This window comes from Aquila chrysaetos, chromosome 5, assembly GCF_900496995.4.
Source record: "Aquila chrysaetos chrysaetos chromosome 5, bAquChr1.4, whole genome shotgun sequence".
In the NCBI taxonomy this organism is placed as follows: Eukaryota; Metazoa; Chordata; class Aves; order Accipitriformes; family Accipitridae; genus Aquila; species Aquila chrysaetos.
This window is the reverse complement of record NC_044008.1, coordinates 71,503,993-71,526,801: the sequence shown is the minus strand read 5'-3', so window position 1 is coordinate 71,526,801 and position 22,809 is coordinate 71,503,993. Positions and strand designations below refer to the sequence as shown.

General features: G+C 42.7%; 1 protein-coding gene across 2 annotated transcripts in view; it reads right to left on the bottom strand.

The window, feature by feature from the left end:
• The window catches only part of RAB11FIP4 (RAB11 family interacting protein 4), a 140,450-nt gene that overhangs the window by 88,401 nt on the left and 29,240 nt on the right, over positions 1–22,809 (bottom strand). For both annotated transcript variants that reach the window (XM_030013791.2, XM_030013792.2), the window contains exon 2: positions 6,303–6,390. In XM_030013791.2, the coding sequence (XP_029869651.1) occupies positions 6,303–6,390 (88 nt within the window). The remainder of the gene's footprint in view (positions 1–6,302; positions 6,391–22,809) is intronic.

Below are 22,809 nucleotides of genomic sequence, written 5' to 3'. Positions count from 1 at the left end.
ATATTAATGTGCTCGATGTTCTCTCTCCCTTGCTACGGTTGGGAAAATTTTTGGGCAGCACTTGGCAAGGAGACTTAGCTGCACTGCAATCATAGTGAGGCAGTAGACAGAGGCAAAGAGCTAACCCAGGGATAGTTTCAAGTCCTTGTTTATTTACTGCTGCAGCCCCGCAAAAGGATGCGCCTTTATGGAGGAACACTCTGCTAAAGGGCTCTGCATTATATAAATCACCATGCAGGGTGACACAGATCAGGAACAATCTTCTATCTGGAGAAAGAACTTAACTTTCAGATCACAAAGTGACAGTGGTCAGAAGCTGCTGAATTTTCTTCACTGGCTAAAGACACCTGATGAGCCAGCACAGAGGCAGCTTCTCTGTGCCACCCAGAAGACTGTTTGACACATAGACATGTATGAGTTCTTGTTTAGCAAAGCGCTAAGTCACTCTCCAGTCTGGTCTCTCAAAATTATGTGAGTTAACTATTTATCCTAATATTAAAAATGCATAAGCAAACACAGTTCATTTGGCCAGAACTGGGTTAGGGAGTAGCATGTGAGCTTGGTATTATTTGCACTTTGCAGGGCAAAGTGAAGTAAAATGGGAAGTGACCTGTCCCTGGTCAGAAGAAGTCTGCTGCAGAACAAGAATGCTAAGTAGCACCAAAACCACTAGGTCATTTATCCTTTCTTTTTGTGAAAATAACCAGCTAAGATTTTTCCTTTCTTGAAAATACCTGCCTAAGACTCGTAAACTCTCAAAACACAGTGCTGACTGTCCAGAGGCAGGACAGGATCATCTTTAGTCCTAAGCAAAGATGATGAAAGTGTTTTACAAGTCACTGAAGGGGAAGACATGAGCCTTTAACTTTTTCAGTTTACTCAGGATGCTAGACAAGACTTCTCTTATGAAATAATTTTACAAATTTACCTTCAGTTTCATTTAAAAAACCTTGATTTTCACACCCTAACAAACAGTCAATTTGCAAGCAGACATTCTGGCCACAAATAAACACAATTGTAGCAAAGCGATTTCCTGCAAATGCTCCAAGAAGGCGATTTAACCCATACTGCATCAGGCAATTTTCACAGGCAATTAAGCAATTTTAATACTATAGGAAATCAACTCTGGTTACCTAATTGAATGTAGTTGGTTCCTGGCATTTTTCCTAAGAGCAATAGCTTTTTACTTTATCTACCCTTGGATCCTTAATGGTGTTATTAGCTTCATTTATGGTTTCAGACTGTATTTAGTAAAATTTAGTTGAGTCTTAGAAAACTCTGAAGTACTTTTAAGAGTAACCAACTTCAGTTCATTAAACAGCTATAGCGTAATTTACAAGAGGAGAGCTCAGCTCTTCACATTTATGCGACAGTCCTTCTCCTTGGAGCCATCCCAAGTACCAATCCTGTCAATAAGTTATTCTTAAAAGAATGGATAGATTCATCAAATCATCTCCAGTTATGGCATACTGTGAAGTTTGAGATCTATAGCTATGAGCCTAAATGGGTTCCTCAAGACTTTGAGGCTTTCTGCAGTGCTTTACTGAAATTCCTGTGTTACTGCAGCTACCCTGGTCTCAGGTATTGGTATATATTACAATACTGGTGTCTGGCAAATAAAGATACACTCATTTTACATGACTGCAACATATCCACCTCTTATTCCATACTGGATCTTCAGGACAAAGCTGATACAATACTATTCTCAGCTATGGGACTGCAAATTAAATTTTGAAGTTAGTTAAAAGAGATGGTCAAAACTCAGCACTGGTTTTGTGAGAAATATGCTTGTTTGGAGCATCTGAATGAAACAATAAAAGCAAATTAAAAAAAACCTCTACAGTGAAACAGAAGGCCAGAAATATTCTGCTTTGGAAAACTTTGTTTTGGAAAAAAACAAAACAACAAAACAAACCATCAAATTTCATTGTATATTATTTTCATATTCTTTTACAGTCCAGATAACCTGTCACAGTCTGAGATGCCAGAACAACCAACTTCCCTTTTTGAACGTTTCTTTAAAGCTTTGGGCAAATCTGTATTCTTCGAATTTTCATCAAAATTGCTAGGAACTCATGGAGAAACATATATACTTTTAAACTTTTATCTGCTCACATAAAGACCGCTTTTAGAAGCTTTCCAGACAACTGCAATAATTAGATGCCTAAGGAACCAGGGAAGCACAGAGATGGATTTTTTAAGGCACATAATGGTCTGTGTTACTATTTTGAACATTCAAAGGTTGCTATTGCTGCAGGTGGGGAAGCATATAAATTCACAACTGTGCTTTTTCCACGCCATTAATGAATATGAAGGAGCTCCTACAACTCTCAATTTTCAAATATTGTAAACTGAGCATAATTTAAATGTCCTTAAAACTTCTACAAGGTGAGGAAAAGAATCTCTTGCTCCAGGAAAAAAACAGGCTGTACGATTTAATCTGAAAAAAAGTGATTCTGCTAAAGCACAAAGACTCGTTATTGCAGAAATGCCCTGTGCTAATGTGGCTCAGTCTCTCCCATTATGAAAACCATTACCCTCCAATTAGTACACAGTGGTCAGTGTTGTTTTCATGGTTAAAATAAGCTATAAAGTCAGAATACATTTGCCTTTATCTTTTAATTCTGTATTAATTTGTATTCGTGCTGTACCCGCTCACCTCTGTGAGCTGCAACACCAAGGTCAGTAGGGGGAGCTCACCCTTTATTTGTCAGAGTTTGGGTTTCTTTAAGCGGCGTATCAAAGCAGAGAGACTATTGGAAAGACAACAGAAATCTTAAAATAGAAGGAACAGGTCAGACTTAATTAGAGCCTGCTAAACATTTCAAGAGCCTGGTCCTGCAAACACGTCTGACTGTGGAACCCACCACACGTTGGAAATAACAGTTCCACTCAAGCCTTTAAGTATTACAAGTGGCAGAAAATATTTACTGTATCAGTACAATAAATTCAGTACAGCAAAACCAGTCATTGACTCCACTGAGCAAACAGTAATGGATCCCACGCTGACCCTGCTGAAATCAATGGGAATTCAGCCTTTGACACAGCTGCTAGGTAAGAGAGTACTGGTGTTACTTCATGGCAATTGCTCTCCAGACAGATGCAGTTATTAGAAATAAAGCCATGCAGTGAGCAGATAGAAAGGGCAGCTTCAGCAGGAGTAAAACCTTCATATTCTGGCATTCCAATGAAATTGCTGCAAAGCTTTAAATTTGATGGCAAGCCTGTCCCTGTCTCTGGCAGAGCCTAATTGCATGGGGAAAGCAGCCTAGACAGCAAGGGCTCCACACAGATGCTGAGGCAATGTCCTTTAATCAACAAAGGACCAGAAAAAGAAGCAAAGCTTTCCGTAAATAGAAAGCACCCTGCCTGTTCAGTATTCTACCCCAGAGACACAGTGGGAATGAGTTCCTCCAACACACTTCACCCCTCTAGCATAGACACCTCCACTTGAAAAAGTCCTCTCCATCACTTCCAAAGGTCTCTGCTGTTAGTGAGACTCCTCAGCATATCCTTCCCCACAGTTCCAGCTACTCAGCAGCTGAAGAAGATTAATTGTCTTTTCCACCTGATAGTCCCAGCAGCTGCTGTGGAGGTACATGACTCATGTGTCATGAGGTTTATCCAGCTCAGAAGCACTAAGGAGGAGACAAGGCTTGATGATCACTTGTAAAGGAACACAACACTTTTCATTTGTACCATGCAAGAGTGAACAATGCCCTGGTTTATGGAGGAGAGAGGCGAAGCTGCAGATGTCAGATCCAGGGTTTGGAGTTTCTCCTTACAGCGAGACCTGCTACCAACCAGTTACGGAGCAGACATTGAACACTCCGATGTTTGGGATTTTTTCAGGTTCCAACATTTAGTTTTTCACTAAGATCCATACCTGGATCTGAAATGCTCAAATCAACATCATCAGAGGTCAATTCTTTACCACTGAGATTTGAATCTGGTGTTCTAGATGCTTCAAACCTCATGCTTTAAACAAATTCAAGGCACTGAACTACCAAAAAAACCCTTGACACTATTATCACCTCTGTGCAGCAAAAAATTTCTTCAGCATACTATAAAGGCAAGCATCTATGAGACAAATTAATTTGAAGTCTCATAAATAAAAAATATGGCAAGGCATTAGGATAGTAAAGCTTGAATTTAAACATTTGGCTTCCAGTGCTAAGAGTAACACAGCTTCATACTCCATTACTGAAAAAAACCACTGTATTTATAGTAGGATCTCATTTTGCTCTATTAATCTGATTGCCCCAAGCAATTGCAATAGGATGAGATGTCAAAGAATCATATGTGTAATCCGTTGCGGCCAAGACAAATTTCTTTTGTTCGATAACAAGCCTGCTGCTACCCCTGGGATGTGGCTGCACTGATAAGTGAGAGGTAACAACATGATGGAGGCTTCCCATTCTGAAAAGTAGACATACCCTTTCTGAACCTTAATATGACCAATTTCATTTTTAAGAAAAATATGGCTGGTAGCTAAAGACCAATAAAACTTCCATGCTGTGAGGTAAGCAATAGAACCAGCTTTTCTAAAGAGATGCTGTGAAAGCATGCATGACAATGTCTTATCAGAAATAGATACAACTGCTCCTGCAATTATACACACTTGGCACTGATGCAGTGTAAGTGTTGACAATGCTAATGATGTGTTAAGAGAGCTCTAGGTGATGCTACAGAATTGGATGATTTCTCTGTATCTGTTCACATATACATACTAATATCCACCAAACATGATTTGGACCCTACCCATAATAGGCTCCACATAAGGGCTTTAAGCTATTCATAAACTTGGAGTACAAGGTATTCCTGAAAGTTTGATTCAGTCACATCTTTGCAGGACCAGACCTTAGGATATGAATACATGTATCAGTTCCCATAAGGTGAACAAGGATGAAAACTCCCAAGGCATCATCACTCTCCGATAACTGTCAATATGCACACGCTGTCCCTCACAGTAAAGGAAACGTAGCTGCCCACTCCTTCACTGCGGGTACTGCCCACTGTGGACAAGGGCATAGTTATTACAGAAGAGATGTTCTTCTGGGTCACATCTATCCCTTTCTGATCATATTTTGTGCATTTGTGCACATCTTTAGACTGTGAGTTACAGAGGACTACCAGATGATTTACAGAGCTTGTGTCTTATTTAACCCAGAACACAGTTTGCTACAGCATTTCCTGGACAAGGAAAACCTCTAGGATAGACTTTAGTGTCTATACACTAATGTATTAACTTTCCTTCTGGCCCTTCTGTTGCCTTCTCTTCAAACACATCAGTGTCACCTTGGAAGGTGTCTCCATGAACATGGACTGAGAGCAGCTTCTCGCTGTAATTTTACATAATTATACACTGTCCTCAGCTGCCATAAACTGTAATTAAAATTGCTGTGGTGTTACGTTCTTGCATCATTATAGCTTCGTAATAATCTCATTGTAGCAGACTCTCCAGAGGCTTCTCCTGGAATCACACTATGATCATTGTGACATTCACCCTCTCCCTGAAGTGAAGCCTCTGGGCTGTGACAGCACTCTGGCACTTTGCTAACGACATACTACATGTCTGGAAAAGGACAGGCTGGATTATTTTGCTATGGGAAGCTAGAAAACTAATCAGCAGCAAAACTCCTAAAGTCCCTCTTCACTATTTACTTCGTTGCCCTTGGGCTAAGCTATAAAGCATAATAATGTCTGTCTTCTCTCAAGGACTCTGTTTCCTTGCAAAGGAGATGGTTTGACCCACCTGGTCTCCATCTTCAGGGCTTGCATGGCCAACCTGTAATTAGCCTTTTCATTCCAATACATGTCCCCAAGTACTTTGAAAACATGAATTAACTATACCTTGCAGATACCTCAAGAAGAGTATAATAGTCTTAAATTTCCTGGTAGAGAAACTAAAGCCCAAGGGCTCTCTAACTTCCTTAGGTTAGAGATCAACAGCAGAACCAGATAAGAACCTGGAAGTATCAGACTTTGCCACTGCCTGCTAACCACAAAGCTATTCTTTCTTCTGCTATATTTGTCTTTAAACTACATCACATTTGTTCTGAAAAACTAACAGTAAACCAATACACAAGCACCTGTGGATGCAGGAACTCTAGCATCGCTCACCATCGATACATGAGATGCACAAAAAGGAAAAATATACTGGTTCTGTTCCCAGAGTTGTCCTACTGTCACTACCAATAACCACAGTCAAAAGGGAGGATGTCTTTGACCATTACATTTTCTACAACCAGAGAAGTATTAGAGGAACTGAAGTGAACGATTTTTAAGAAATATGCACATACCTTTGATAGCAAAAACTCCATGACAGAAGTCCTTAAAATTGATTCTTCCCAAATCATTTGGGTCCAAGTACTTTGCCAGTTTTTCCACCTGAAAGAAAAGATCATAAAATACATGTTGAGCTTGCTGCATCATCTGCTGCTCAGTTGGTCTATATCTTCTACAGAAGACCCCAAATGGAAGAATACCATTAATGTTCACTTGAAGTGGCCAACAAATTGTTCTGCAAGGAGAAATCATGTCTTATAGTTGGATTACCTGGTGCTGAGTAAGGCGCTCGCTCTTATCAAAATTTCTGCAGTTGGGACACATTTATACTCTCCTATGTGAATCTGTGACCTAGCATCTCATCTTAGAGCAGGATGCTAACAGAATCTCCTTCCCTAGGAGTCCTTGCTGTGTATGCAGCTCATAGGAACTTAAAACCTTAGTGATCTTCATTCCTCTTAGCAAAAGTTATTGGGGAAGGAGAAAGGGCAGACAAAGATGTGCACAACCCATACTAGCCTCATTCCCTGAAGAATCCAGACTATAGGAGAGAAAACTCATTGGCCACTTGGGATCAAACAAAACTTCCTTGCCACAGCAGAGAATACAAGCTTTGTATAGGAAAATAGAAGGATATTAACAGCATAAAAAAATTCATGTGATAAGACAGAGAACGGTTCTGTTCAGTACACTATGCAAACAAGCAATGTACTTATTGCTTATAATCTCAGCTTCACAGTTTAGCCTTTCTGATCACTACTCACCGTAAAATGAGATTACACTGAATTTAAACACAGCCACCAAATTGGCATGTGCCCCAAAGAAGGTCTGGCAGATTTTTCAGGAGGGTTTTGGGGAAGAGGGAGAAAAGCAGTCTAGACTGGAAAGGCTGTTGTGTGTTGTGCTGTCTAGAATAAAGGAATAGAGAGAAAAGTAGCTGAGGAAGAATAAGGAGAAAGGCAGAACAGTCCGGGGAGGTGGGCACAGTGCTGGGACAGCCCAGCTGGCTGTTCTCCTCTCTGTGACAAACATGCTGCATGACACTGTATAAGTCTCCTCGTGTCCCTGTGCCTTTGCCTGTACCTAGCAGGTACCCTCACTGAGGCAGAGGCAGCCTCTTGCTGCTCGTAAGCAAGCTCACAGTCAGCTGCAGCACAACTCTGACCTTGATCTGGGCCCTCCAGACACCCTGGAGTATAAACAAGATGACTGTAGGAGGCAAAGACAGCAGTCAGGCATGTAGGATGCTGCACAATCCCGGTGACTACAATGTGAGCTCAGATATGTCAGTCTAAGCAGCAACAAAAGCCCAGCTGGAAAGATATGCAGCAAATGAATCCAGATGACCCAGTTTCTCAATTTTCTGGGGTTTTTTTTGGTGTGGTTTTTTATTTTTTTAACACACTAGGAAAACCCTAGCAGTTTCTTAAAGCCCTGCAGATAATGCACTAATATGTGCGCATGACACTTCTTCCTTCAGATTTTCTCAGTGCTTATAAATTCCCTCTGTGCCAATAAATGCCATGATCAGCCAAAGACCTCTTTAGAACAAGCAAATCTGGATGAGAAAATGACAAAATTTTTACTTGCATGCAAAATTCTATGTTGAATGAGAAAGGAACAATTTGATCCTTAGACTGAATCCTTTCCCCTTTCCTTTTCTTAATAAAAAATAAAATCAGCTCATGTAGGCAGGGCAAATAAGGAGCTGTATGATGAGTTCAGAGCCCATGACACGTTAGAAATCTTCTTAAAACTTTCTTATTGCAGAAGGCTTCAACAACTCAAGTCCTGCCAGTCGGGCAGTGGAGCCCAGCTGTCAGCTATTGTGTGACTCATGATCAAATTCCTACATCTGGTATCACAAGCAATCACTGTAGCCCCACTAATTTATAGCAGCAGAAGACATGTTTCTGTTTCCAAAACATAGCTGCTTCACCAGAAACTGTAGTGTGTGTTTAATGCATGCAAGACTAGCTGGAAATCCTTACTGAAACCAATTAAGTAGAGACTTGATATGGAAAGCTGGGTCAGTGTTATCCCTGCTCACTTTCACAAACAACATAAATGTTATAGAAAGATGAAGTGGTGGCAGAAATTCCTTTCTTCAAACTATTTTTGGGTGCATTCAAAGCAGTATAACTAAACAGGCCATTGAGGCTGGGAGCAGCAAGATTTTACAGCTGAAAATCTTCCTGACCACCGTAGTAGCTTAAATATGTGGCAGATGGGTCAGCTGGTGTAACTCAGCCTGGCTCCAGAGGCTTTGATTGAGACCTTGCTGTGGCCAGTAGCTGAGCATCTGTCCCCTCATGAATACAGCAACAAAATCTAATCAGACACCAGTCTTCTAGGTTACAAGATCAGCCTGTAACTATCTGACAAATGGCAAGCTCCCATCATTGTAATGTAAGTAAATACTATTTCAGATGGTTGCAGCGTTGCTTTAGAGAATCCTATTTCCTGTAGGTCTCTTGCTAAGAGGCAACAAATTGTGGTTTAGGTTTTAATGTACAGATTCCTGCAGTCAGCTGGGAAGCCTCTACACTATTTAATATTGTGTTATAACACAGTAGTGTCACTGGGTGTTCCCAGTGAATCTGGCACATTAAATTTATTTTGCAAAGTTGATCCAATGAGTTGCTCGGCCATATACAATTACATTTTTTTAATCAAATTAAATAAGATGTTATATGCCTGGGTGTGTGTATTATGGAGGAATGGAGAATACGTTCACATTTAGGTCTGAGCAATGTCTTAACAGTAAATGAAATTATCACCTGAGCAAAGTGCTTCAGTCTCCAGTTTCCCCTGAATCTAATTTTGCAGGTTTTCAGTTGGATTTTATAATGCAAGTAACTGACATCAGTGCAGGACATGATGAAGAATTTACAGAACAGCCTGACAGAATTTATGCCACTAGTGCTCACATCTTCAGCCAGTGCTAATCAATGCAGCCCCCAGCACAGGTCAGGGGCTACAAGGATTTTGATCAACTGGGACTATATTTAGGTGGATACTTGCATAGAGTTTGTGCATCAATATACACACATGTATTGTATGTAAATCCCTGCATATTTGCACAGAGTTTCGAGCCTGTACTGCACTTGATCGTGCATTTTTACCAGGAGCTTTCTGGGATAAGGCAAGAAGCTCTTCCTAGTTAATTCCAGACTGAAGGCATTACTTAAAATTAAGCTCAATTTCAAGCTGTGGCCAATTAAACTACACCATCACAGCTACCCCTAAATCTTCTCTGCTGTCTATACTGTCTCAACCATCCTCCTGCTTCACTTTGTAGAGAAATAATGTCCTATCTTCTTCCTTCTCAGGAAGGGCTGGCTCCCAGCAATTAATCAGAAGTTGTAACACTTATTTATCGCCTAGGGAAACATTAAGGGTTTGTCAGCCTAACTGCCATTCAGCCCCGTTAATGGAATGGGCAAAGCAGCCCATTTTTGCACACCTGGAATAGGCAGGCTGCACCAGTCCTGGACACAGACTCCCGAGCCCCCTGCATCTCTAGGCAGTGCTGGGCTCTGCCTCCTCTGCTGATCCCATTGCAAGGGACACAGGACTGCAAAACCAACTGCTGCCAATATTCAGTGCTGAAATGACCATGTGATGGTTGTGATACCTAAAGGCAGCATAGGGAACATACCGTGTACTCCAGAGCTTAACATCATAAGCCATCACGGTAAGCTAGAGACAGTGTTTTGGGCTGCGGACAGACACTCTTCTCTGCATTGCTGCACAGAGCAGTCCCCCACCATGCAGGACAGCACAAACAAGGTCTGGATTTGCAAACTAGTTCTTCATTGTAGGAAGAGGACAAGGAAAGAAAAATTAGCTGCAGGCTCAATAATCTAGGCGGTTCTTTCGGCAGCTGCTGGGGTCTCTCTAATGAACCCTTCAGCAGACATCCAGTAGTCTCAGAGAGAAGACATAAATCATTTTTGCTTTGGGAAACAATTGGGGAAAACCAAATCCTCTGTCCCTATTGTTTAACTTGCTTGGATGAATGGCTGATTATCCTTTCAATGCAAACAGATTTCTCCATTGTAATAACAGGTCACTTCAGTCAAAGCATTTGCCTCCTCTCTGTTGGGTTTCCCAGCTGACTGCACTGCAGAGGTGTTTGCCCTCTGCTGCTTTCTGACACATAAGAGTAGGCTAGGAACACTAATTTAAAGAGTCTCTACAATGAAAATAAAGGGACAAGGTTCAGTGTGAAGAAACAATTTTGAAATCAAAACTAAGGCAGAGATGCATATTAATGAGCAGAAATTAGCAGTACAAAGCAGTGGACAATAAAGTGAGGCAGAATATTCTTCCATCAGAGAGCCTCTGGTTCAAAATATAAGTTCTGGATGCAACACAAAATGTGAATGGCTGAGGCTTTGTGGCTCACACTTTGTAGGTAAGCAGGCTTAGGTCAGGTACCAGGAAGGGCTGGATTCTCAGCTCTAAGACTATGAATAAATTATTTACCACGCAGCTCTATACAGAGACTGAACATAGCAAACAGTGCCTCAGTAGGAAATCTGCCATACTAAACCCTGCTCAGGAAAGAAGAGAGAGCAGTAACTGAGTTCAAACGCTTAACACTTGGAGACCTAGGCTGCTGCAGAACCATCTGCTGGATGCCAGAATCAGTAACATGGCTGAGTCCAGACACAAGAGGAGAGCAGAGGTGAAATCCTGGTATCAGCAAAGCCAAGGCTGAAACCCAGTCAGCCCAGGGGTTGCTCAAAAATTTACCTGCAAGGGTTTTAAATCCAGTATGCACTGGGCTGTTTTTTGTGCCCACATACGGAGTCAGCTGTGCTGTCCTTTGCTCATTTCCTTCAACAGGGGTTTCAGATGGTGTCCTGCCACACAACTCTGAAGTCTAAAGTTTTCAGAAGACCTGATGTTTATACTGATTTCAAAGTGTCCTAAAAATTACAAGGGAAGGAGGGTATTTTTCTTTGAACTCCATCTAGTCATTTTATTTTAACTCTTACAAGAGGAGTGAAGCAGGCAGAGGCAGTGAGCTTGCTGAAATATTATAACCTTTTTGATTTTGGTGCCATTCGTGTACGAGGAAAAGATTTGGAGTTTTGGCAAAGTCACCCAACTCAGCAACTAGGAAACGCACTTCTTCAGTTTATTCAGCCCAAAATTTCTTGCTGTGTTAGCTAGACGCACCCCTAACTATGTTAGGGGCAGCTTTAAATTTACTGCAGAAGAGAACTTTCCATTTCCCAGCTCTGCTCCAGTGAAGGTGTGAAAGGTCCCCTCCTATCTCCTACAACCACATGACAGATATGGAGACAGAACCAGCCTTCACTGCAGAAATGAAATCCAGAGTGCCTTGTAAAGAGTCCTCTGTAGCCATACTGCCTGGGACAAAATTCGCATCTAAATGGAAGCACCTGCCATCCTGCCAAGGATGCAAAACAGGAACCTGTGACTAACTCAGACACCGCTTGAAAAAGAGGAAGGAGCCAGCCACAGGCACATACCAAGGTGTGCAGGGAGGTGAAGTCACTGCAATCTGCTGCTCTAACTAGAGGCAAGGGGAACGTTTGTTAGCCTTCACTCAAGCTAATTCCCTTCCCAGCATCACTGAGCATGCCTGCTGTCCCAGGACTCGCAGTACCTTGGAGTATGACTGCATGCTCTACGTGACTAGGCATCCGAATGACTGTTAAGAGAGGAAGGGAAAGCATTTTTGTAGGAGAGGAAGTGGAGGAAGAGGAAAGAAGAGGACAGGTCACTGACAAACATCAGAAGAGATTTATTGAAACTGATCTTTTCTTGCAAGTGAGTACAATAAAGGTGCACATCCCAGCCAAGGAACCCTCTCAGGACTCCTGGCCAGCTCTCGTACTGATGCTGCCAAAACAGCTAGGGTTTTTTTGCCAGCAAAGATTTTCTAACTGGAACTGAATCCTGCTTCCATTTCCAGACATGAAGAAACTCAGACCTCTACTGACCTCACAATTTTCTTCCAAAACTGACCATCACAGAAGAGGTTTTGTTAACACAAAGAAAATTTGTTAGATTTAGATGTAATTGAGTTCTGAGGGACCCCACACTGGCTCCATCCACTGAAATCTTACAGCAGGATCCAAGTCACAGCCAGAAGATGCCGTTTGAAATAAACAATTTGTCTCAGCAGTTTGCCTTCATACTGCAGGAGTCTGTGAGCACGTCTCACCCTGAAGTGCAAGCAGGGAACACCTGGGAGCTGTGAGAATGGCAAGACAAGCACTTGCAGGAAAGGTCAGGCTGTGCTGCGGCAGTGACATTTGGGCAGGATCTCCTGAAGCAGGAGCATTTGTGAGGAACCTCAAAAAACAGCAAAAGGAGATTAAATATGTAAATGCTGCAGGGTGGAATTAGAGAGGTTCCTACATGATTTATACAGTTTGCAGCAGAACTGCACTCACCCTGATTTTAACAGACTGGCCTTTTCCACATCTGGGGAAGCGGCCCAAGTTTACACCTTCACAGTATGAAATGTAGAGACAGGACTTGTGCCAGCTGAGCAGTGCCAGGCAATGCAGCCACCATGTGTGCTGACACCCACCTCCGGCTCTTTAACCAGCCCCTGGGTTCAGGCCTTTTTAGCATCCATGTGGTCCAGGTTGTTAGAGCTCTTCAGTCAGGATCCTCTTCAGTAAGTGACCCTCACTGTTGCACAGGGCTGTTTGTTTCCTCCCTAGTCCCAATCTAGGGCCTTGAGTAACAAAGCAAGAGGGACTCTTGCTGCTGTGGCTCAGTAATTCCTTGCCACTCAAAAATTGCCACCCTCCTTTCCCCCAGCCTGCTTTCCCTTTGCTCTGCAGGTCCTGGTCCTCCACTACTTCACTCTGCAGCTGACCACAGCCATCTGACACCAGCAATTTTTCACCTTGCCTCCTTACAGACAACACTAGGTATAGGCTTTGCTGTTTCCTTGCTTATATAAACCTCCTAAATGATGAATCTAGCTATTAATTAGTTCCCTCTAAAGGGCTACTACTAAAACCAACCTGCCGTATCAGAGATGCACAGGCTAATGGATGCTCAAGAGACCCATTAGTGCAGGATACCAGTGTCTCTAAGTGTCTCTGTTAGGATCTGGTAGGATTGGTCCTTCTCTGAAGCTATTTGGTGTTTGCATCCACAGGCTGGAAGTAAATATAAAACCATGATGATGAAATTTGCAGATGACAGGCTGATAAATGACAACAATGCAGACAGTCTCACACTCCTCTGGATAGCTTCATAAGTGAAGCCCATACAGACAGAATATGTTTTAAGCACTGCCAGGCAAGGTCACAAAACAGAAAAGAATACAAGAGAGAAGGAAAAGGAGTAACACATCTACTGGAATGAGGACTGTCTTTTCATGAGCTGGGATTTATAGATGCAGGGGAGAGGAATGAGGCTTCTCTGTGATATTTTGGGAATTCTGGGAAGCAGAGCAAAATGAGGGAAATTATTTTACATTGCATTGGAGAAACCAGTACTAACACAGTTGCGGTACCCACTTTCATAAGAGATGCTGAAAACCCAAACAGGTTGCAGAGAACTGACGTAACATTCAAGTGCTGTGGAAACGCCTTATGCAACCAAACTGAAAGAGTTTTCTCTGTTTAATCTGGCAAAAGGGAGACCAAGTGGTGATTTGTTACTAGGTATAAGGACTTCTGCAAGCAGGAAATTGCAGGTTCTAAAGGACTCTCTAGTCTAGCAGAGGAAAGACATAAAGAACCATTATCTGCAAATTAAAACTGAACAAACTCAAATTAAAAACAAGGCACAATTTTTTACCAGCATGGTTGTTTACCCATGAGAACTATAAAATGGGACTGGTCTGGAACTATCAAGAGGAACTGGACTCCCTCATCTGAGGCCTTTTGAGAAGACAACAGTGTATGCCTGGAGGATTTACCTAGCCTAGAATAAGTGAGTTAAAAGCTGTGCTGTCACCATTTCAGGACATCATATTAGATGACCTGATGCTCTCCCTGAACCTGACCCTAAAGCACACAAAGGGTTCCTAGTCACACGTGTAAGGCATGGAATAGCAGCATTTAGGAATCATGAGTCCAACAGCCTGCCCTCACCATTCAGTTCTGGCAGACTATGTATCATAAATAATTCATACCACTGCAAACAGCATCATGAATTTCCATCAGCTGCTGTCTGATCCCAAAACATGCAGGAATATACATCATTGCTGGAAAAAATGGCTTTGAATTTGCTTTGAATTTTGATTTCAAGCATCAGTCATTGCTCCTTGGTACTTTATCAGCAGGCTTCAAGCCTGAAAGTTGGCTTATCTGTAGGTTTTCTGTAAACAGAAATGATTGTTTCAGGGGGACAAATCTTGGGGACACCCGATTTACCAGCTAGAAGGCAGATTTTGGGACTGTATCCTAAATGACCTAAGCAAATTTGTTGAATAGTCTTGACCTCAACTTTGAGCAAATTCCTAAATCTGTTAAATCCATAACCTACTAATGGCTCCAATGCAAAAAAACTGATCAAATTCAAGGGAGTCCACTCACTGGCTTTCCTGGGTTTAGCATCAACACATGGAATTGCATCTTCTTCCAGATATGAACGGGGTCCATGGGGCCTTGGTCCAATGGGCGAAAAATATTCACCAGTTACCCAGATGGAGAAAATATCCATGATGTGGCATTTTGCTGAGTGTGTGAAATGTATCAGTGGATTATAAAGCCACAGAAAGAAAAAGGTGGTTTCAGAGGCATTGCAGGTGGTTAAGTGCATTCAAAGGAAAAGGGGAGCTTCTAGTGTTCATGTCTTATTAATGCCCTGCATAAGCATTACCTCAACTCAGGTGGTCAACAGATGGCAAATGTAGTTGAACTACTGAAACAGGAAAGGCCGAGCGCTGAAGACCTGCAGCACACTGTCCTTCAGAAATGTAAGGACAGCAAGCGCTCCGCATCTGCTGAGCTGCACCTGCCTGCTCCTGATAGAGAAGCTTTGGAGCACTTTACAGAAGTGACAAACAGGAGAGGAGGGCAGTTAACTGTCTCTTCTCAGCTCATGGGAGAGATGAGGGCAGGAACTATAGGATTCATATCATGGCCTCCAGGGCAGGATGGGTTAACTGCCTAGACTGGGAAATCCATGCTCGTGGGGGAAGAGATGGTATCCAGTGACCATGGGACTGTGGCATAGGGGCCAGAGCTGCAAGTTTACCAGTAGCATGCTGTTACCAGCAAATGACTTCATCTGCTTTGGCTTCCCGTTCTTTAAAATGGCTATGGCAATACTTAAACCACATTAAAAAGGCCCTATAAAGGTGATGATCCTGCAGACAGCAATGAAGTCTGCACCAAGCTGGTCCATGCTGTAGGTTGTTGAGTTTTTCTACCCTGTCTCACTTGCCCACTATAGTCTGCCTTCTGATTTCTCAATGCTATGGACTGGTGTCTGCCACCTCTTAATACATCTGCTCGACTCTACATGGAACACTAAACATGCTAATGATTTGGCCTGGCACAAGACACAGGTATTACTAAACTCTATGGTGTTGCAGTGAAACTTGCCCCACTGGGCAGACCCTTATCATCATCTTGTTTCCTTACTCTGTCAGGTAGCATTTCATTATCTTCTGACAGTAAAAGATTGAGCCATACGGTACTACACAGAGAGAACACATTAGGGATGGATTTGTTTAAAACATTCTAATATGCAAATAAGCTATTAAGAGAACATAATACCCCATGAACCTCAATGAATGTGTGTGTGTAACAGAAATCCAGGCAGTGCCAGGAAAATTGATGCTATGATTTCTGTTCTCTATTCAGAAATCACTTGCAGTCTTTAATACACATGATGACACAAACCTAATTTGGGATAACAACAAATATAATTCTTGCAATATTACTTACCCAGATTTTGTAGTTAACATCCTTACAGTTAGGATTTCTAATCGCAGCTGAGACCCAGAAGTTATTACACCTCAGGAATCCCTTCTCTTACACCATGTACCTCCCTGGCTAACCTCTCTACTTACAGAATGAAACATTTTATGATCACAGAGAATCACCAATAAACTTTGAAACAGAGCCCATATGAATAGCTCTGAATCTGACCACACCCGAGAAAGGATCATTGCCTGGAATTAAGTTTTCAGAACTTCCTCAGAGTACACATCCCAAAGAGACTGTTCACAGCTACAGAAATTACTTTCCCCCATCTATCTGCAAGCCAGAGACCACCAAAATCCTGGTGAGTTTTTTTCCTCTGCCATCTACACCTTTGGATGCATCAATTGCTCATACAGACAATACCACTAGAACAGTATTTCTTATTTATTTTGTCCCTCCTAATGTAAAGTAGCAGCTGACAATGAGCAAGCACCAGAATCATAAGACCAGCATCTCTCTACAGACTCCCCCACCATCCATGATCCCATATGTGAGAACCTCTCATTTAAAGTTACTTAAACAGAGCTGATTTGAACAGGATTCCGTTTCCCTCCTTCCCTCTGATGCTGTGTTGCAAAACAAGACATTTGGCTGGGCCCACCGATCTTAAGCAGTCTATGGGGAATCCCACACAGTCTGGAATACCATGGGAACAGAGAGCAAGGCTAAAAATACGCCAGAGCCATCTGTTCACTCTACAGTGATTTTTTTGTGTTGCTCTGGAAACAAAGGGTTAATGCATTGAACCGTTTTCCTAAAACCACTGATTCACTCACTTGCTAAAATAAACAGGGCTGCATTAACACCTTCTCCTCCACTTCTACCAGAACTGAAACCAAGGCTTCCTGGAAAACAAAGGCTGTTAACAAAAGCTGTGACAAGCTGAAATGAAGCACAGCCCATTATCATCTCATTCATTAGCATAAGTCAAATATAGCATAAAATAGTCAGATCTCAAGAGACGTATTAGGCAATTGGTCATGTGGGTGCAGCCTGCTTTGCCTTTAAACAACGAGGAGGAAAATGTTTGGGTAACATCAGGCTTATCTACAAGTGATGCAGCATGGATTGATTTTCAGAGAAAATATTCTTCCTCTCTGCAGCTTGTGGTGCGTGTGATAGTTCTCGTCAGCACATAAAGGGAACTTACACAGAATAATGGTTTTCATGGCTTCCAGTTGTGAGACATCAGCCAAATGGGATCTACTCCAGGAATAATTATCATTTTTGAAGTAAAACTGGGGAGAGAGGTGGGGCGCACAGTGCCAGCTCATCAGCCAACGCTTTCTCAACGCCTTCCCTGCTAACACATCTGCCGTCACATTTTAATTGAGGTGTTATCATATGCAAAGAACAAACGAAATACCGAAGACCAGCAGGAAGAAGCTGGAGAGGGTGGGGAGAACAGAGCAAGCCTGAACCGTGACTGGGAGGTAGGTCACAGCACGCAGCTCAGACATCCCCTATACCAGTGAAAACACAGTGCCCAAAGCCAAACAGAAGCTGCAGAAAATTCACCAAACCAGAGCCTAAAGCTAGTGCCACTGCTACAAGTGTGCTCCAGGCTTGTGCTGAAATCCAGGCAGCGACTCCAGACTGCACTGCTTACGCAAAATCAGAACAAGATACTTTTCTGCCAGCCACACCATGGCACTTCATTTGTTCATCTCTGATTGACAGGTCAAAAACTCGGCCAAGTGCAATGGCAGACTCCTGAGATACGGTATCACCCAGTTTTGTCAGCAACATCCTTACAGGTTGGATTTCTAGCCTCAAAGATACAAAGCAAGTATTACACTTAGACAGTCACTTCTCTTGACTGTGCGCTCTCGTTGTTACTTTCTCTCCTTAATGCATAAAACTAACTGAACAATATGCAACCAGAACACAGTGCTGTGTTTCACACACATCTACTTTCAAAAACAATCTAGATTGTGGTCTGAGAGCCAGCCAGAGACCTGCCCAGGGCAGCACGATTTGGGCATCCTCAGCGCTCTCAGCCTGGTCTCCTGAAATCAGTTTTGAACCTGGCTGTTGAAAGAGAATGTGGTTGCCTTTTGGCATGCTCACAGATACAAAGGATGAAATGTAGGTCTTGAGATCTGATCTCAAATGCAAACGCCTGAGCAGCAGTCCTGAAATTAAATTGAATGAAAGAAATTTCACGGCAAATTAATGCTTTGACACAAATCCTGGGAGGAATGAGTATTGGATGAATCCAGCACAGGGAGACACACATTAGTTAAGATGACAAACATCAGGCAGAAAGGTATGATTAAAGGAACAATCTTCCACTTAGTTGAAGAGACAGATGCTTAACTTTTCAGAAAAGTGTGGCTGGGAGAGAACATCCTTTCCCAAAGAAACAGAGGAGGAAATGTGCAGTAAGTACCACTCACTATGGTAGGATAATTACCGTCTGAAATGAGGTTGACAGGTTTGAACAGCAGCTGACTCCTCTGACGTCAAGACAAGGGAAGCACAGATAAGCAGGCTGTGACAGCAGTGGCAGAGCACAAGTCAGGGCTGCTAATGCTGGGAGAGGATAGCAATGAACCCCACCAAGAGCAAAGCTACCAGGGGCCGAGGGAAGGAGGGAGTCCTTGCTGCATCAGCTTGCACAAGCGGACAGATTCCTGACTATAGCACGCATACAGCCAGCAGCGTTAATCTTTTCTAATTCCCCTGTGCCTTGTTGCAACTGCCAGCTCCAGGCAATGCAATAGCTCAGAAGCCCCCTCATACCTCCCGTTCCCATGTCATGAGCAAGTCCCCCACATAGAAATGCATCATTCAAACTGCAAAGGAGGAAATTTTCACTGTATAAAATCACACGTAGAAATCTACATTGCTCTTTGATCTACACTGGGAAAGACATTAGAAGGAATGATAATTAGCCAGCATTTTTGTGTAGAAAGGGATAGATGAAATACAAAGCCTGTGTGCATAGAAAATGCATGCTCTTTCCAGCCTTAGAAGGTGTACCAGGGTGCTTCATGTTACAGTACTTCCTATACTCTGTATCCTTATTAGCCATTACAGTCTGGTCGATATTAGTACTTCTTTATGGTTAGAAGGGTGAATGGAAGAAAGATCCAAAGCCTAATACAAAGAGAAAGGAAATAAAGCTGCACAGCTACAATGGAATTGTACTTTTCTGTTTTAGAAGTGTGCCAAATTCAACTGTTATCAATCAGTATTGGTATTAGAAGAATCTCAGTGAGGGACTAGACCCAGTATTCTCAGCTCACTGTACACACTATTGAAAAGATAGTATCTGATGCAAAGGTAATTTTCTCTGCTGGCATGTGATCTTACCCTCTCTTCTTATCAAGAAACAGATGGACTGTAAAGAGTGCTGGGCCCAGGTACTAAGTAGGAACAGCAGATACTGAAACAGAGATTTGGCTAATGGAAAGACCCTACCCTCCTGAGCAGAAATATGAGCTGGACTGCGGCATCACTGTGTATGGAATCAGGGCATTTGTGTACATGTGTGCCCCTGTTGATGTGCTGTGCACCTCGGTCAGTGTGCACCAGGTGTGCTGTCCCTGGGATCACCCCACAGAGGACACCAGCTGGCTACAGCACCTTGCTTTTCAGCTGAACAGAGACACCACTCCATCTAACTTTCCTCTTGTACACAAGGGACCAAGCGCCACAACAGAACCAATAACAAACAGGAACAACACAGCACTTCACAAGCCAGAGATTCAGCTGGTACTCACTAGCCCTGTGCTCGCACTACCCTTTGGTCTACACCAGCAAAGGTAAGAGTGGTTCTGTGATGACTTCCATCAGCTGAAAAATTGCATCTCACAGGCTCAGGTAAGCAGGTCACTGTTCCCAGTCCAGCTGTCAATCAAGATAACAGTCATTAGGCATTTCTGTCCACCTGTACCTGGAACTGTGACCATTCACGCCTGTATGTGCAGCACAGAAGTTCACAGGGCTGTTCCTGTTGTGTGAAATTGTTTCCTCCTAAAGCCTTTTAAGAAGTTACTGTTTTGGTCTTGCTCATTTCTACTGCCATCTATTTCACCAGCTTTTAGTAGGGATGTAGCTTGTGTTTTCTGACAATGTGTATATGTTTATGATCTCTCAGTGGCATATGTTGATTTATTTTTTATATCTCTTGATGCTTTGTGTATCAGTATGTGAATTAATTTTTCCCCACATTCAAATCGAACCAAACAGCCTGAGCAAAAAAGATAGTCATTTTGATTTTTCCAGCTAATATGCATTCCCTGTAGGTATTATGACAACACATCACCACAGAGTCCCAGACAGTGAAAAGGAATTGCTTGGAAAGCAAAACCAACTAACCCTTTCATTGTAAAAACAGATAGGCACTGTTTACAGTGAATCAGGAGAGCTTCTCCTGAGATGGACCCCCAGAAATAAGGTAAGAATTGGTCACTGGAGCTCAAATTATTATCTCTGGTGTAGAACATCTCTTACCCACTGCCAATCAGACTACATGCAGTTCTGCTTTGGAGCATCTATACAAGAGGAGAGTGGACTAGTTTACCCTTTTCACTATACCTCACCCCAATTCCAGGTATAACATACAGTAAAACATTATTTCTAAACCAGCTGAGTCCCTTTAAAAATCAGAATAAGCACTTACACCCCCTTCTTGGCCTTTCAGTTCACAGGCTCTTCTTCACTTCACAGTTACTAGTTTAAATGCTCTTGACAATTTATTGATCCCCTGTGAAATCCCTAAATAGGTAAAAACTGATTATTGTGCATTTGCCAGACCTTCCACAGTGCAACTTCTCTCAAATACTCAAAGCTTCTGTTGCTGCTTTCTCTCAACCTGCCAAAACTGTGCTTGTATCTATTTTCCTCCAACATAAAGATGTCTTGTAGGAGTTACAAACAAGAGGTGAGAGAATGCAGAAATCACAATAGATTTATACTGCAAGGCCCTCACCCAACTGCATTTCATTGCAGTGTTGGATGCGAGAAGCCAGCCTACCGCTAATAGTTAGACATGTACCAGCCACAAGAAACCACAGGTTACTCGTTGTGCATTTCTATGGGCATAGTTTCTGATGTTTGTTATCTGCAAGTGCTCAGAAGATACTTGTTACAGTAACGGGGATGTAATTTACCCTTCAGTGATAAGGCTCAGTGAAGCCCTGTAGCAAAGGTAGATGTATGAAACATGAGGTTGAATGCTGAAAGCCCGAAAACAACAAAAGGGGCCTTCTGAGAACACCTTTCGCTGGACCAGTTCAATAAAGGTAATACTCACTGGGCAGTGGGTAGTCGGTTTCCTCACCGTGGAGTAGATAGTTTCATGGTTTGTAACCATTTTGAGTTAAACAGCCAGACATTTTTACGTCTGTGTAGCAATGGCAGTGTCTATCTGACACTGCTGATTGTGGCCTGGTGTATGAGGGCTCCCCACAGAGAGGGCTGATGGACTGATTCTGCCTAACATGTTCAGGGACTAGATGCCTTTTTGTACATATTTTCTTAAAATCTCTCTATGAAGACTCTGACTCCAGGAGGTGGTGAACCTCAGGGCTGCAGCTTGGTCAATATACAAGGGGAAACGCCAAAGGAAAAATAAGCTGGTGCCAAACCACAGTGCTGGTGCCTCAGTAACAGCAGGGAGGCACTCCTACCCCCACCGCAGTACCTCACCCTGCAGACTGACCTGCTGAATAGCCAGCAGCTGCCATATCTCTTAATCGTACTGGTTTGGACAGGATCCATGCACTTTTTGTAAGAGTAGGAATAACAACCTTGCAGGCAAGGTGTACAGATATCACAGAGATGGGCATCCTGCCAGCGCTGACTCTTGGAGGGACCAGAGACAAACACAATGTCCTGAACAAATGGCACCGTGTCTCCCACCAGCTGGACAGTCCTCTGCAGTTCTCTGCGTAACTGCGGCGGGCTGGAGCTGCACAGCCTGCCAAATGTGGGAAATGTGGAAGTGGTCCTGGAGACGCTTCATGGTGTCCTGGGAGCAGTTTGGATGATGGTGATCTAGAACAGGGTAATTGCCATTCAAGTACATATATCTAAGTTGAGTCACAATGACATGTTGCACGTGATGACAGCTCAGCCTTGCTGTTCTTTCTAGGCGTGAATTCAGATTTCTCACAAATAAAGATCGATGCATTTTTACTAAATGACCAAGTGCTGCCCAGGTAGGGAAGCAGTGAGGAGGGTATAGAGCTAGTGAGGCAGCCATAGAGCCATCACATCATTAAAAGCTCACATCATACCAGACAGGGTTAACAAGGGAAGGGAAGTAGATAGGAGGGGGAAACAGCTCCCTTAGGACCATACTGAACTTGACCTTGAACAAAGCCAGAAGCAACGGACTTGATACAGGAACCACTTGTACTATATTACACAATGAAAGTCGTGCTAGAAGAACTTAATGACCATAAAATCCATAAATCACCAAAACCACAGGAGGTATTTAACTCTGAAAAGTGCTTTTGTAATAAATTCCTAAACCTTGGCAAACAATACTTAACCTCTTATTTGAGAGATGCTGGAAGGCATCATTATGATGTAGGACTTAAATCAAACTTGTCTCATACCAGGA